The 15,797-nt window shown below is 51.6% G+C and overlaps 1 protein-coding gene across 2 annotated transcripts in view; it reads left to right on the top strand.

The window, feature by feature from the left end:
- The window catches only part of Ankdd1a (ankyrin repeat and death domain containing 1A), a 21,616-nt gene extending 11,423 nt beyond the window's left edge, over positions 1-10,193 (top strand). Inside the window, exons 9-15 of one of the 2 annotated variants that reach the window (XM_005393745.1) lie at positions 1,307-1,405; positions 1,995-2,093; positions 2,513-2,611; positions 3,558-3,653; positions 6,384-6,573; positions 8,481-8,612; positions 9,567-10,193. In XM_005393745.1, coding sequence (XP_005393802.1) covers positions 1,307-1,405; positions 1,995-2,093; positions 2,513-2,611; positions 3,558-3,653; positions 6,384-6,573; positions 8,481-8,612; positions 9,567-9,628 — 777 coding nt within the window. In that variant the 3' untranslated portion in view covers positions 9,629-10,193. Of the gene's footprint in view, positions 1-1,306; positions 1,406-1,994; positions 2,094-2,512; positions 2,612-3,557; positions 3,654-4,676; positions 5,848-6,383; positions 6,574-8,480; positions 8,613-9,566 lie in introns of those variants that run through there. The other variant, XM_005393746.2, reaches the window with a different exon arrangement.
- The last annotated feature ends 5,604 nt before the right edge of the window (positions 10,194-15,797 follow it).

Genomic DNA, 15,797 nt, shown 5'->3' with positions numbered 1-15,797 from the left:
GAACTCACGACCTTGCGCTTGCCAAGCAGGCGCTTTTGCCGCTGAGCTAAATCCCCAGCCCCTCCTTCTCTCTTTCTTTCCTTCTCTCTTTCTTCTCTTTCTTTCTTTCTCTTTCTCTTTCTTTTTCTTTTTCTCTTTCTTTCTTTCTCTCTTTCTTTCTTTCTCTCTTCCTCTTTCTTTCTCCCTGCCTTTCTTTCTTTTGAGACAGGGTCACACTGTGTAGTTCAGGCTGGCCTGGAACTCAGTGATCCTCCTGCCTCAGCTTCCAGAGTGCTGGGGTTATAGGCTGCACCACCACAAGTGGCTCCACATTTTTTTTTAAAGCTGTTGGTACCTGTTTGCAACACATGTTACTTTTTATTGTTGGACTCCTAATAATTCACAAAGGTCCCCCTTAAACCTTGGGAACATGTCCCCATTTTCTAGATGAGAAAACCGAAGCTTAGAGGACATTTCTCATAACCGGGAACAAGCAAAACTGAGTCCCGTTCTCCAGAGCTGCTTCCCACAGGTGGGAGCGTTCACAGGGTGGCCGCACCTGGCAGGGGCTCTTGCTGCCTCATCTTTTGCGGAGAAATAAAGGGGCAAGTGAGAGAGGCAGAAGAGACAAAATGAAGCTGGGAGAGATGGTGCACACCTGTAATCCCAGTGCTCTGGGAGGCTGAGGCAGGAGGACTGCAAGTTGGAGTCCAGCTTGGGCAATTTAGTGATGCAGGGAGATCCTGTCTGAAAATAAATATAAAAAAGGGCTGGGGGGGTGGCTCAGTGTGGAGGTCCTGGGTTTGACCCCCTGTTACAGAAAGAAGGAAAGGAAGGAAGGAAGGAAGGAAGGCAAAACTTGAAGGTGGCTTTGCTTTCCAACAGTTGCTGTCATGGTGATAACCCAGCCCATGAGGAAGGTCTCTCAGCCAGCTAAGCACCTCCTATAGTTGCATTTATCAAGGCCACATTTACCAAGGCCACACGGCGGCAGTTAAATTTCAACATGAGCTTCGCAGGGCCAGCCACATTCCGACCATAGCTCCAGAAGTGTGAATAGAGCTTTGTAAGTCACAAAGCTCGTGATTTGCAGGACTGCACTGGCGGTGTGGGAACTACCACCCCAGAGGCTCCGGGGAGCACCAGGTCCAGGGAGGGGCAGGAGCTGCTGCAGGGCGCCCAGGGTCTCAGAGTCTCTGCTGCTTCACCTGCTTGGGACTTGGCAAGCTGTGGTCGACACCCTCGTCTCACAGGAGGTGAGGAAAAGGCCGGGGTCACCATCACCGGAGGTCCCTGCGACTTTGCCCTTGGGCCTCTCTGCCTCTAGAAAAAGCTGAGCTGCCTCCACTACGCGGCCCTGGGCGGCTCCGAGGACGTGTGCCGGGCCCTCCTCCGCGCAGGAGCCTGCCCCAACGTGGCTGACGACGTAAGTGCGCCCGCAGACTAAAGGGCGTCCCTCGCAGGGCTCCCAGCACTTTGGATCCTTGGGGTTGGGGTGGGGCTGGGACTGGGAGCTGGTGGCACCGGGGGAGCCAGCTGTCAGCCCAGCTGGACCGGCACCAAAGCCGGACTTGCGCCGTCTCCCGGCTGAGTTACCCGCACGATTTCTCCGCCCACCTCGGGTCTTAGCAGTCATGTTTTCCGTGAGCAGCCTGGCCCCTGAGTTGTTAATTTTTTTCCAGTTAGGATACATTCGGAAAGTTGCTTTGACCTCCCTATCGCTGTGTAGGAATTACTTTTCTTCCCATTATAGAAATTAGGGAATGTCTATTGTTCTAGTCCCTAAAGTGGGACTAAAAATTTTGTGTGTGTGTGTGGTGCTGGGGATCGAACCCAGGGAGTGCTGAGCTACATCCTCTATCCTTTTTAGTTTTATTTTTTACTTTGAGGCGGGGTTTCAATAAGTTTTGAGATTCTAGAAGGGCCAACGCTAGCCGCACTGTACCCCTCTACTCCTGCCACCTGCCCCCCAGCAGCACCTGCCCCGTCCGCTGATCCCCGTGTCTCCCCCACAGCGGGGCGCCTCTCCCCTCCACCTCGCCGTGAGGCACAACTTCCCTGCCCTGGTCCAGCTCCTCATCGACGCCCACAGTGATCTGGACGCCATCGACAATGTAAGTGGCTGCGGAAGCCGTCCAGACCCCAAGAGCCTCCAGGCTGCTTCCAGGCTGGCAGGGCACGGCCCAGAGTTGGGGAGACCCCTTTTTAGCATTTCAAGGGTTGTCCGAACCTTTGAATGTTGACTTAGGATAGTGAGCTAGCTAGGCCTCATCTCCTCCCCGCCCCTCCTCTCCTCCTCCTTCTCCTCCTCTCCTTCCTTTACCTTCTCTTTCTCTTCCTCCTCCTTCCCATTTTGTTTTTACCAGTGTTCTTTTTGAGAACTGTTAATGATTAAACCCTCGCCGCCCCTGCCCCACACCATAACGTCTCCAGACACCTGCGGAAGGGGGCATCCCACCTGTCCTGCCCGGCTTTGATCTGCCAGCCACCCCCATGTGCTTTTCTGCTCACCTGGCCTTGGCTTCTCCCCCAGAGGCTGCAGACGCCCCTCCATCTGGCCGCGGAGCACGCCCGGCAGGATGTGGCAGAGATGCTCCTGGTCGCAGGGGTTGACCTCACCCTGCGAGATAAGGTACCTGTGCACCCAGCCGGCACCCGCCAAGCTTTCGGGGCCCCTCCTTGCTGGAGACCCAGCGATGGAGCTTTCTTCCTCTCAGCGTGTCCGAGACCACCCAGCCTGTGTACTTCAGCCTCCCCCAGGAAGCCCTCTACCCTTCCACTCTCTTCTCTTTGTTCCGGGGTCCTTGTCCTGGTGAGGCCTGTGCTGTGGTTGCTTCCTCCTTCCTGTGTCACCCTGGGGGGCCCTGGGGGGTAACAGGAGGACCGCCTTGTCAGCCAGCGCCCCTTGCACCCCAGCTCACTGAGCCTCCCGGTGGCTGCTTCCTCAGGTGGTTGGGGGTCTCAGAAGAGCTGAAGGCGTGGGGTGAGGTCCCAGGCTATGAGGACAGGACACAAGCACACACCACTGTGAGGCTGCCCTGGGGTGCAGGGCAGAGTTGGGAGCCAGGGCAGGGTGGTCCTGCGAGGGGCTTCCTGCTTGACTGGGCCCCAGGGCAGCTGGCCAGGTCACTGCAGGTCCCTGGCGGCCAGCTGGGATGCCTGGGGCAGAGGGCCCGGTGCCTGTGGGGAGGCAGGCGGGTGTGACAGGATGAACGTACAGCCCTTTCTTGGGGTGCTGCTTTTTTCATCTGAAACTTGGGATAGGGGGCTGTTTCCTGTATCATCTCACGGGAGAGGGTGAAGAGTTAGCGAGGGCCGGGGTTCGTACCTAGTGAGCCTAACGCTTCTTGAGTCCTAAAGAAATGCGAGAGGTGGCTGCTGGAATTGTTATTATGGCTTTATGCTACCTGTCACTTTTCCACGTCCTTTTTCTGTCTTGCCTAGAAAACCATTTTGCTCTTCACCGTAGACACTGGGAATGGTTTCTCGGGCAGGAGGGTTCAAAGTCAGTGCCAGAGGTCTGTACTTTGTACCCCTGCAGTAGAAACCCTGGCTTCCCCTCTGCCTCTTGCTTGCAGCAAGGGAACACCGCCCTGGCAGTGGCCGCCCGCAGCAACCACATCACCCTGGTGGACATGATCATAAAGGCTGACCGCCTCTACAGACGGGGGAAGGTACGGAAGCCCCAAGCTCTGTGGTCTTCATGTTGGGGAGGGAACGGTCTCGGCTCAGGGTGGAGCTGGCTTGGAGTCCCAGCCCTGACCAGTTCTGCGGCCTCTCAGTCTCCACGGGGTCTCCAGGGGTCTGGAGGTGGGCAGGCATCCATATACACTGGAACAAGAGAGGCTGAGGACCTGCCCATGTGGACATGTTGCTGCACACTGCTGTAGCTTCTGGGGGTGAATGCACGTGTGTGGGTGTAGATATGCACAGGTGAAGAAGGAGATGGCAAGTTGGGGCCATCTTATTGCCATCTCTAGGCCGTTGGATTTGCTCTTGGGCTATTGTAATCAGGCACCTTTCTGAGCCCAGGAAGAAAGTGTGCTGGGATTGATTGGTGATGTCTGCAGTGGATATGGACTAGATGAGAGGCAGAGACAAAGTGTGCTGGGATTGATTGGTGATGTCTACCTGGGGGGGGGGGAGAACAGGGGCAGATCTTAAAGCTGTGCAAAAACTGTTCAATCACCGAATGAAAGTGAGTTTTCTGGCATCCCGCAGGGTGTTTTTACACATAGAAAATGTTTGCATTTACTTTAGTTTTCAAAATTAATATTAAATTTGTTTTGTTGTTTTGAGATAGTCTTGCTATATACTGTAATTTACACTGGCCTTGAACTTACTAGGTCACTATGTAGCCCAGGCTGGCCACAAACTCTCAACTTCCTGTTGCTATGGTTACAGGCCTGTGCTACCACACCTGGCTGTTATTAAATTTGTTAAGTTGAAAATTTATTTTATCTTGAAAATTTAAAAACCTACTTTTCTTAAACTTTAAAATTTAGTTTGTAAACCAGGCATGGTGGTACATGCCTGTAATCCCAGCACTCAGAAGGCTGAGGCAGGAGGATCATTGCACATTCAAGACCAGCCTGGGCTACAAAATGAGCTCAAGGCCAGCCTGAACTGCATAGCAAGACCCTGTCTCAAAAAGATGAAAAATAATTCTAAATTTTATTATGCCATTTATATAACAGGTATTTTTTGGTGTGTTTGATGCAGTGATCGAACCCGGGGCCTTGAACATGCCAGGGAAGTATTCTACCACTGAGCTGCATATACTCCCAGCCCACAGCTAGTAAAATTTAACAGTTGTATTCAGAGAAGCCTTTTGATGACTGTTTCGTCCCTTGTTTAATCTAGTTAAACTACCTTAGACATTTTATACTGAACAAATAACTTTATATAATAGAGGTAAGTACTTTGAGTGGTTGCTGAATTCTTAAATTGTTCTGCTAAATCTGTTAAATTAACCCTATAAATAATCTCAAATATCATAAAAGTCCTCATATACTAGTTCTCACATGCAGTCAGTTTCTTTACTTTAGTTTTCATTGATTGGTGATGTCACCATTTTGATCAATCAAAATGGATTGATCTCTGTTCCACTGGGAATCACAAGATACTCTTTTTCACTGATGGGCTAGGCTCTTAAACTTTACCATCCCCTGTTCTACACCCAATGACCTCTACATGGAATCCCCTAATGGAAATACTGCAGGTTGGACTAAGCAACCCATCTCTGCTTAATTCTAAGCCGCTTCGGGCTTCCCAGGTTCTCACCACGAGGCAGGGGCTGCATGTTGGAGTCACAGATCACCCCTCCCCACCCCAGACCAGTTCTGTCAGTCCTTTTTGGGCAGGGGCCAGGCCTCAGTGGTTCCTGAAGCCCCCAGATGGCATCCATACACACAGGGTTGAGAACATTGCTCTGAAGGGACTACTGTGGACACCCAGGTGAGACCCAAGCTCCCAGTGACTGTCCAGAACCCACTGATCAAGATGTCAGATTTGGAGCTGTGGGCACCAGGGTGATATTTTTCACCTCTGGCCTTTTTAACAGCCAGAATTCTGCTGCTGTTCTTTTTCAAAGGGCTTAGGATCTTGTCGGCTTAATTTACTGCTGTTACTTAACTTTTGTAACCTCTCGTGTTATTGCCTGCGTTGCCTAGAAAGGACTCTGTAGCCCACCCTTGTTGGGATTCATTGGCCTGATGGTTGGCCTGTCTGGTTTGGCTTCAGCTTTGCAGTCATTCTATTGACAACCACACTATAAAAATGTAGACAGGGAAGCCAGGTGCGGTGGCGCATGCTTGTAATCCCAGCACTTGGGAGGCTGAGGCAGGAGGATTGCCACAAGTTTGCAGCCAGCCTAGACTACGTAATGAGTTCAGGGCCAACTTGAACTGCATAGCAGGATTCTGTCTCAAAACAAAAAAACGTGCAGAGGGGCTAGGGTATAGCTTGGTGGCATAGCACTTGCCCAGCACGTGCAGAGCCCTGGGTTCCATCCTCAGCTCTACAGACAGAATCAAATGAAAACACTGAGAAATGAGAGGAGCTGGGACCTCCTGGAGGAGGTGGCAGAGGAGTGGTCTTTTGACTGTGGCAGTGGGGTTGAAGGACAGGGAGGTGAGAAACAGGACTCGGAATGGCAGAACACACGGGTAATTTGGATTCCAGAGGTTAAATCAAGGCACTGAGCTGGACCCCAGAGAGGAGGACGTTGAGCTGTGGCCCGTGCTGACTGCACGTCCCAGGCTGCCCGGCGGGGGTGGCTGTGGGTAACGAGCTGCGGCCCTATGTCACCTCTGTCCAGTCTCACGCAGGAGAGCCTGGCAGAGAGCCCCCCAGATGGCTTCTGCACTTTTGGGATCTGCCCCCCAGGACCACCTCTCCTGCAGGGGCCCCAGCGACCGCCTGGCGGGAAGAGCTTGACCTTCAGGCAGGACCATCGGCCGGAAACGCAGCAGCTGCGCTCCGTGCTGTGGCGCCTGGCCTCCAGGCACCTGCGGCCGCACGAGTGGAAGAAGCTGGCCTTCAGCTGGGAGTTCACTGAGGCCCACGTCTCCGCCATCGGGCAGCAGTGGACAGGTATCATCTTGCCATACCCTGCCCAGAGCAGCCAGCGGCAGAGGAGCGGTGGGGTCCCTGAGGTGTGCCTGGCCTTCTTGCTACCGGGGAAAGAGCGTGTGGCACCCCTGCCTAGCCCCACACCCGTTGTCTCCAGCTCATCGCCTGCTTCCTCCTCTCCAGGCCTGAGCACGGCAGTGTGTTGCCTCCCCTGCCCTTCCCAGGGACCTGTGACACTGACACTATCAGAACCAGCCGGAGTGTCCCTGCTGTCCCGCATGAAAGACTAAACCTAAGCCGTTCTGTTCCGATGAACACAATAGGGCCTGCTCCTATTTCACATCTATTAGGAATTCTGGCCCTCACACTAAGGCACGAAAATGAAATAGGCATAAATTATAAAAATATTGGACAGGAAGAGAGAGAATTATCACTTTCAGATGTTTTAATTACATATACAGGAAGTAGAGCGGAATCCTAAAAAAACCTTAGAATCAGTAAGAATTCAAAGAAATTGCTGAAACATACAAAGACAGCATGGTATTTCTATGTATCATTAGTAAATGGGCAAAAATATATATAGAACTTTCCAAAAGGTGCCAATAGTGAGTGTTTCACCTGGAAAAATTTCAGGAGACAAATAATAACAAATATAGATAAAACATGAAAACTAATTGAACTGTAAAAGAATTGGGGAAATGGAATGACGTTCTGTATGTCTGGCCAGAAAAGGTGTCATGTAGATGTCACTTTTCCCCAATGAGATTAAAATTTTGATCTAGTGCTAATCAGCTCCAAATAAATTTCTGAATTTGGACCTAAAGATTCTAGTTTGTCTGAAAGAATAAACAGAGGAAACATAAATGAGTATTTCAGGGAAAAAAATAAAAGGATATAATCCAGCCTCAATCTTTTAGAGTCTCAATCTTTTAAAGTCTCAGTCTTTTAGAGAGTTAAGACAATTAACAGAGAACCCTGACACAAATACGCCAGTGTATCAGTGGGATCGAGCAGAGTTTCCAAAAGTAAACTCTATTACAGAGAAGAATTTGCAGGTATGATAAAGGAGATTTGTCAACTCTGGGAGTCAGGGCAAAGAATATTTGATAAATGGTGTTGAGGCCACAGAGCCAAAGGAAAGTGCCACCAAGGAGGGACACAGCCTCAGGAGACAGGAATGGACTGATGTAGCCAAGTATGCACTGCATCCCGGGAGGGTGAGCTGACCTAGCCACAGGGTTTAAAAACCCACTAACCCCCAGGACTAGGCACCAAGTATTCTGGGAGTTGCTTCCCTCATGTGGCTGTGTATTGCAGTCACCCGGGAAGCTGTATCCCGCTCAGTGCCTGTGCTGTGCCCCGACCCCATGCCTCAGAGGCGGGTGCGGTGGTGCCAGTGACTGTATCTTCTGCTGCCTGCCTGGTATTTGCAGTGAGCGGCAAGGTCAAGAACCGCTGTGCAGGGGAAGGAACCTGGCCAGTCTGTCTCACACTAAGCTGATCTCTTGCTGGTCAAGTAGGGCGGTCAGCACGCACGGCACAGGACGTGAGCCGTCAGATGGACTGCGTAACTGCATCCGGGTGCATCCGGGTCCCGGGAGGGTGAGGCCAGTTCTCTTTTCAGAGTGACACTGATGGAGTGTGTGATGGATGCTCAAGAGAAGGCCCAGGGCTGAGAGGTTCTAGAGCCCAGGGCACACACTTGGATCACACTTGGATCAGTTGTGGTGCAAGCCAGTAATCCCCGTGCTCTGGGAGGCTGAGGCAGGAGGATTGCAAGTTCAAGGCCCGCCTGGGCAACTGAGTGACTTAGCAAGACAAAAGCCTGAACCCCTCCATCTGAGGGGTGCCCTCCCTGCAAGTGAGGCCACGGGGCTCTTTCCCAGCTGGTGCGCTCGGGAGTGGTAAGGGCCAGCCTTTCTCTGCAGGCACCAGGAGCTACCAGGAGCATGGCCACCGGATGCTGCTCATCTGGCTGCACGGCGTGACCCTGGCCGGCGAGAACCCCGGCAAAGCGCTGTTCGAGGGCCTGGAGGCCATCGGCAGGAGGGACCTGGCTGGTGAGAGCGCCCTCTGCTGGGCTCCCTTGGGACGCTCAGACCAGAACGCTGTGAGGCCGGCTCCAAACCGTCCAGATTCCCGGCCCTGGGCGCTGTCACCTCCTAAAACTCCACAGCGCCTTGGGCGTGCCACAGTGCCTCTCAGCCCCCTTGTCCCCATCAGTGTGGTGAGGTGGTGGACAGCCCCAAAGCCACTGGTGCTCTGTGGCTTGACTTATTTCCACTTGGAACAGCCTTCAGACTTCTTCACAAACATTGACAGGGGCCCAGAGTGCCTCAGTATGGCTTGAACCCATCAGATGTGGTAAATAGGGCCCCAGAGGCCATCGCCACCTGTTTATACGCTCCCGCCCGTTTGATCCACTGGTGGTGCATGCGTGCCTGTCCCCTCAGGAGGCTCGTGCCATCTGATGGGGCTGTTGCATCCTCCCCAGTGGGACAGTCACGCATGTGCCGCCGGTGGTTCAGAGCCGCCTGGCAGCCAGACGTGAATTACGGCCCTGTCGCGAGCATGTTAAGTGTGTCAGCCCAAAAGCCTGATCTGGGACTCAGAGAGCCCCGTGGACCATCAGGCAAGCAGGACTAAAGGTTCTGGGACTCATCCATCATGAAAAACAACATCGGCTCAAGACAGAAAAAGCCCCAAACACTGTCATGTCACTGATACCGGAGTTACGGGACACTCAGGAGGGGGCACTGGACAGTCACCAAGCGCTGCGAAGGTCAGTTACCCGGTGACAGGCAGAACCACCCACCACATGATGAGCGGACGAAGGAAAGGCCAGTGTGGTTTCTGCAAGCAAGGGTGGAGGAATTAGGGGTAGCTTTTCTCTTTTTCCAGGATGTTTTAAAATACAGTCATCTACCATCTTTTAGCACAGTCTGGCAGGCAGCTGAAAAGCAAAGCCAGCCCTGGGAGGCCGAGCTGAGGCGAAGGGTCCTTGTGTTTTGCAGAGAGCATCAGGAAGAAAGTGAATGCCGCACCGAGGGCGCCCAGGAGCTGCACGGCCATGTGAGCACATCCGGCCTTCACAGGTGGCGCTGGAGCGGGCCGCCTGCACACCTACGACCGCCACTGCAGAGCTCTGAAAACGATCGCCAGGACAGGCCTCCAGCGGCTCCCGCCGACTGCAGAGTCACAGAGACCAGCAGGCGCACGTTCGCCATCTTTCTGAAGAGGCTTGGTCCGGGCCTGTTGTAGACTTCGCAGGTCGTCCTGTCCCAGGGGTGTGGGCCTTTGTAGCTCACCACTGTGTCAGCCCCAAGGAGCAAAGGACATCTTCATATCCAGGCCGAGGCGGGAGAGGCAGCTTGCCCTGGTCCCACTGCCAGTCAGGGGGCCGGGTCAGGCGTGAGTCCCCGTGTTCCTCCCCAGCTCGGGTAGGGAAAGGGCTCCGTCCGTCCCTTTCAGAGCAGACTGCCCCCAACTTGGTCACTGGCTTCTTAGAATACCGCGCTTTCTCTGCCGCTGTCTGTACTTCCACATGTATTTGTACACTTGCGACAGTGCCGGAAGGCATGGACTCTTCATTTCCCACTCCTCTTGTTTCATAATTCAAAAAAATATTTTAAGCTTTTTAATTTGAAATCATTTTAGACTCACAAAAATGTCGCAGAAATAGTACAGAGGATTTTCCAGGTTTCCGCCTGGGGAGCAGTTGCACTGGGGTGAGATTGGAGAAAAAGTTCTCAGTGGTGTCGTTTTTATACCGTTTTGACTTTGAAAGGTGCAGAAAGGGTGGGGCACTGTGGGAAGGGCGAGGAGTGGTTGTCCGGGAGAGAGAGGCGGGCTGAACAGATGGAGCCCAGGGGATTTCAAGGCAGGGAAGTTGTTCTGTATGATACAGGGATGGTGCGCGCAGTGTATGTGTGCACGGGTGAAATCCGTGACGTGTGCAGTACAAGGAATGAGCCTGAATGTAAACTACTGACCTTCATTAATAATAATGTCCGTTGGCTGGGCGTGGTGGCGTACACCTGTAGTCCTAGCACTTGGGAGGCTGAGGCAGGAGGATCACTGAGTTTGAGACCAGCCTGGACTACAAAATGAGTTTAAAGCCAGCCTGAACTGCATAGTGAAACCCTGTCTCAAAAAGGCAAAAAAAAAAAAAAAATCTCAGAAAAAACCTAAAGTTATAAAAAGGAAAGAAAAAGAGGCTTTAAAAATCAACCCATCAGGCCAGGTGTGGTGGTGTGGATCCCGGCTACTCAGGAGGCTGAGGGAGGAGGATCATGAGTCCAGGTGCTACCATTTGGGCCAGGAAGAATGCGCTCCAAGAGCTGAAGCCGGGCTGGGGATTTAGCTCAGCGGCAAAGCGCCTGCCTGGCAAGCGCAAAGTCATGAGTTCAATTCCTGGTACCGGAAGAAAAATGAAAAACAAACAAACAAAAGAGCTGAAGCCTTGGTCCCTAGCTGATGGCATGACTGGGGAGTGGTGGACCCTTTAGCAGGAGTGGCCTACTAGGTTCCTTGGGGCTGTGACTCTGAAGAGGATATTAGGGTGCAGAGCTCCTTCTCTCAGCCTCCTGACCACTCTGAACAGACCTTCATCAGATGTGCCCAAAAGACAAAAAAAAAATTAAACCAAAAAAAACAAACAAAAGAGCCACGCATGGTGGTACACGCCTGTAATCCCAGCACTCGGGAGGCTGAGGCAGGAGGATTGTTGCAAGTTTGAGACCAGCCTGGGCTACAAAGTGAGCTCAAGGCCAGCCTGAACTGCATAGTGAGACCCTGTCTCAAAAAGACAAAAAAAAAACAAAACAAACAAACAAAAAAAACCCACATATGCCTATCATGATGTCCTGTGCCACTGAGGCCTGCAGCTGAGGGACCAAAGTCTTTCCTGCTTATCGATTTATTATCTTAGGTGTTTTGTCACAGTGACAGAAAGCTGACCAACACACCAAGAGTTTGAGGCCAACCTAGGCAGCATGACCAGGCCTGTGGCTCAAATTAGCCCAGATACTCCATCCAGGAAAGGTATTTTGTACCCCGCAAGACTTGGATCATTTGTTTGGAAAAATGTTACACAGTAATATTTTGTATTTTTCTTCTCTGAGACAAAAAGGAGGTTCTTAAATACAACTGGAGGATTTCAATATGTCTTTCAGGGTCAACACTCATTTCTTTTTTCACTGCTCCCCACTGGGTCAGGGGGCTGGGAGACCCACGGTGAAGCCATGGCCTCCACACCAGAAGTCCCGGATGCTGCCTGGTCACCGGCAAGCCCTGCCTTCCCGGTTCTCCAACTGAAGTGCTTTCCCAACTGAGGGCCGCAGTGGAGCCACGGGTGGTCAGGGAACCCTGTGACCTCTGTGGGAAGGTCGCAGGCTTGAGGGACAGTGAGGCCTAAGCTGGTGTTCCGTCTCCACCCCCGAGTGTGGGCCCTGAGCAGACTGAGCTGGGGAAGGAGGCCAGATCTGAGGAGGGGTAGCTGCTTAGAACACCGGCAGATAAACTCCCAGCTACTTGGGAGGCTGAGGCAGGACAACTGAAAGTTTGAGGCCAGCCTGGGCAATTTAGCAAGACCTGTCTCAAAATAAAAAGACTTCGGATGTAGCTCAGTGGTAGAACGGCCCTGGGTTTGATCCTCAGACTGTTAAAAAAAGGTGGGGGGGACCACTGCAAATGCGACTGTTGAGTGGGTATTCGATAAGAGGACAGAACTGTGGGTAAGGTTTTGTTTTGTTTTGAGACAGGGTCTTGCTGTGTTGCCCAGGCTGGTCTCGCACTCCTGAGCTCAAGTGATCTCCAGCCTCCTGAGTAGCTAGGACTACAGTGCAGCGGCTTCCTTGGCTCACTGGTAAAAATAAGTGTGGTACTGTTACCATAGCTGCCTCTTCGCATTATGAAGAATAGCACAGGTTGTACAAAGTATTTGGGTCCGCTGGGGTCGTTCCAGGATGCATCCGTCCTGTGCAGCTGCTGCCTCCTGGCTTGTTCCCTGCCCTCCCGGGCCCACCTGGGGGGTGAGTCCCTCCCGATCCTGGTCCACCTGGTCCCTCCCGATCCTCTTCTACATTCAGATCATCTAGCTTATTTATTTATTTTTTAGTTCCCACATCTAAGAGAGAGCATGAGATGTGTGTCTGGCTCGGTTTGCCTAACATCCTCCCGTTTGTAACATTTTTATGCAAATGACAGCGTTTCATTCTTCTTTATAGCTGAATAGTACTCCATTGTGTATATCTCTGTCTCTATATATCTACATTTCTATTTGTCCACAATATTTTTTCTTTTTTGTGTATGTGATATTAGAAATTGAACCCTAGGCCTTTACACTGACCGACATCTCCAGCCCTTTTTAATTTTTTATCCTGAGGCAGGGTCTTGCTAAGTTACTAAGTTGCGCAGGTTGGGCTCGAACCTGCAGTCTTCTTGCCTCAGCCACCCAGAGTGCTGGGGTTACAGTCATGCACCACCATGCCCAGATCTTTGTTTCTTCCTCCCCGCTTTTAAATAATTTATTTTGAAACAGTCTTTCTCTACTCCCCAGGCTGACCTCAAACCTGTGCCGCTCCTACTTTTGTCTCCTGATACACTGGGGTGTGTATGTGTGTGTGTGATTTTAGGGTAGAATCCCCAGCAAGTAAGTGCCTAGGATCCCTCCACTTGTGTCTCACCTTTTAGGGTGTCAGTGGCCTGTGAAAAAATATAAACATTTCCTGACTAAATTCGCCAGTAGCCCTTCTGAATTTTTTTTCCCCCAGTGATAGGGATCAAACCCAGGGCCTTGCATATTCTAAGCCAGTGCTCTGCCACTGAGCTACATCCCCAGCCCTAGATACCAGGAAATCTTAAACCTGGCACCATGGAGAGAATATGTGTCTTAGAAGAGTACTTATTTAGCTGGGCATGGTGGTGCACACCTGTTACCACAGCATTGGGGAGGCTGAAGCAGGAGGATCTTGTGAGTTTGAGGCCAGCCTGGGCTATGTAGTGAGTTCAAGGCCAGGCTGAACTACATAGGATACCTCTTCTCAAGCGAAAAAAAAAAAAAAACACTTGTTCAGTCTCATTAACTAATTTTTTTTTTCTGGTGTTGGGCTCAAACCCAGGGCCTCATACACAACAGATGCTTACTGCTGAGATGCATCCCAGCTGTTCTTACTAGCATCTACCTGAAGATCTAGTACTTCTTTCAGTGATAAGTGCATTTGTGCTTGTAACTTTGTCACCAACAGAAAATGTAGCTGTTCCCATATCACGTTAACATTTTTACAGTTTTCTTAAACTATTCTTTACACTCATCATTACTTTGAAAGTACAGTGGTAATTAGACCGACAGCCCCCCCCCCCAGACGGTGTTTAATGGGGCAATAAATGTAGTCAGGCATAGTAGCATATACCTGTAACTTCCTGCTGGGTGAGGCAGGAGGATCCCAAATTAAAGCCCAGCCTAGGCAGTTGAGCAGTTTAGTGAGACCCTGTCTCAAAAAAAAAAAAAAAAAAAAAAAAAGATTAGGGGACTGGGGTACAACTAAATGCAAAGCCTTTGGGTTTAATCCCCAGAACTTTAAAAAAAAAAAAAAGCCAGGTGTGCTAGTGCACACCTGTAATCCCAGCACTCGGAAGGCTGAGACAGGAGGATTGCAGTGAGTTCAAGGCCAGCCTGGGCTACATAGTGAGACCCTGTCTCAAAAAGAAAGCAGTGTAAACCTTTGATTTAATACATGGTTTATATATACTTTAATAGCTGCATTTCACTGAAATTGCTTTCCTTTAATGGTAGGCAAGTGGTAGGACACCTCAAAGGTGATGGTATCCTATACCGTGAACCCATGAACCTAACATGGCAAAAGGAATTTGGAAGATGAGCTTGTGAGAACCTTCTCTTGTGTTAGCTTCATGGATCCAGTGTAATCCCAGGGTCCTGCTAGGAGAAGAGGGAGGAGGGCGCTGAGGGAAACCAAGGAATTAGGTGGCCTTGAACAGCTTGGGAAGGCTGGACAGCTGGAGCCCTGCCCACCTGTGTGCGAGTTCTGACCTCCAGAACCGCAAAAGAGGGTGTCTGACCTATGTGAAGCCTTTATGTTCGTGGTAGTTTGTTATAGCAGCAACAGGAAGCTCATACACCATCATAAGCCTGTGTATTTGATTAAACTGCTTTTCCCACGTGATTTATTTTATGTATATAAGTAAGTATTACTCTGAGAGGGGTCCATAGGCTTTACCAGATCCATAAAGGACCATGGCATGTAAGGGGTCTGGTTTGGCTGTGTTATTCGGATCTTGTTGGCTGTGGCAGACATGCCCATCCGTTCCCGGGCAGACTGTCCCTGTCTTATGGGTCACAAGATCTGAGCTAGAGCGTGGCAGGGTAGCAGAGAGGATCAGGCCACCTGGTCTGGGCTGGGAGGCCTGCTTGTCACACTCTGACTCAGCTGTACCACCTCCACCCTGGGTACTCAAGGCATAGCCGGTGCCCTCTCTGGGCTCTGAATATTAAGTGGAAGGTGCTTAGAAGGTGGCAGATGCATATGGAGAAATCAATACCTGTGTTGTAATTATTAGTATCTGAATCTGATGATTACAAAGGGCCAGTGCTGGAGTCACACAAATCAGGTGACTAAAATAACCACCAGAGATGCCTCACAATCAGCTCGAAGCCTCGGTCTCTCAATTCCAGACTGGAGGTGAGGGTTGGCAGAGACAAAATGCAAAGAATCTGCCGCTCACACTGGTCGCTGTGGCCCCTGGGCCTCTGGGACTCCCCAGAAGTGGTGGTAGAGGGTTCATCGCGGGGGGGTACAGAGGTAGGTCATAGGAGCCTGCCACGTTGGCCCCTTAGTGCCAGCACCTCTGTGGGTGGCTAAAGCCCCCAGCCCCACCGCCTGGGGCCTCAGGCACGTTGTCTTCTAGTACAAAGGGAGGCCGGCCCCTGCTGCGCGCGCCTTCCACGTTTCAGCTGACGCCCACCCCAGCCCGGCTCCCAGACAAGCCGGAGCCAGGCCCAAGGCGCTCTGGGTCCCTGGGGTGCCGAGTCGAACCGCCCTCTTCAGCGCTGCTCAGTGTGTCTCCCTGGGTGCTTCAGGCTGCTCTGCTCCTACCTCCGTGAGTGTGTGTGTGTGTGTGTGTGTGTGTGTGTGTGTGTGTGTGTGTGTTGGGGGGTGGGAGGGGATGTCCCCTTTGCATGCGGCAGGGCTGGGAGTCTGCGTATTCCTAGAAATAGCGCGGTGCCA

Source organism: Chinchilla lanigera, unplaced genomic scaffold (assembly GCF_000276665.1).
Source record: "Chinchilla lanigera isolate Chin_1 unplaced genomic scaffold, ChiLan1.0 scaffold00049, whole genome shotgun sequence".
Lineage (NCBI taxonomy): Eukaryota > Metazoa > Chordata > Mammalia > Rodentia > Chinchillidae > Chinchilla > Chinchilla lanigera.
Note: the sequence above shows the minus strand (reverse complement) of the source record. Positions and strands in the feature narration are given on the sequence as shown.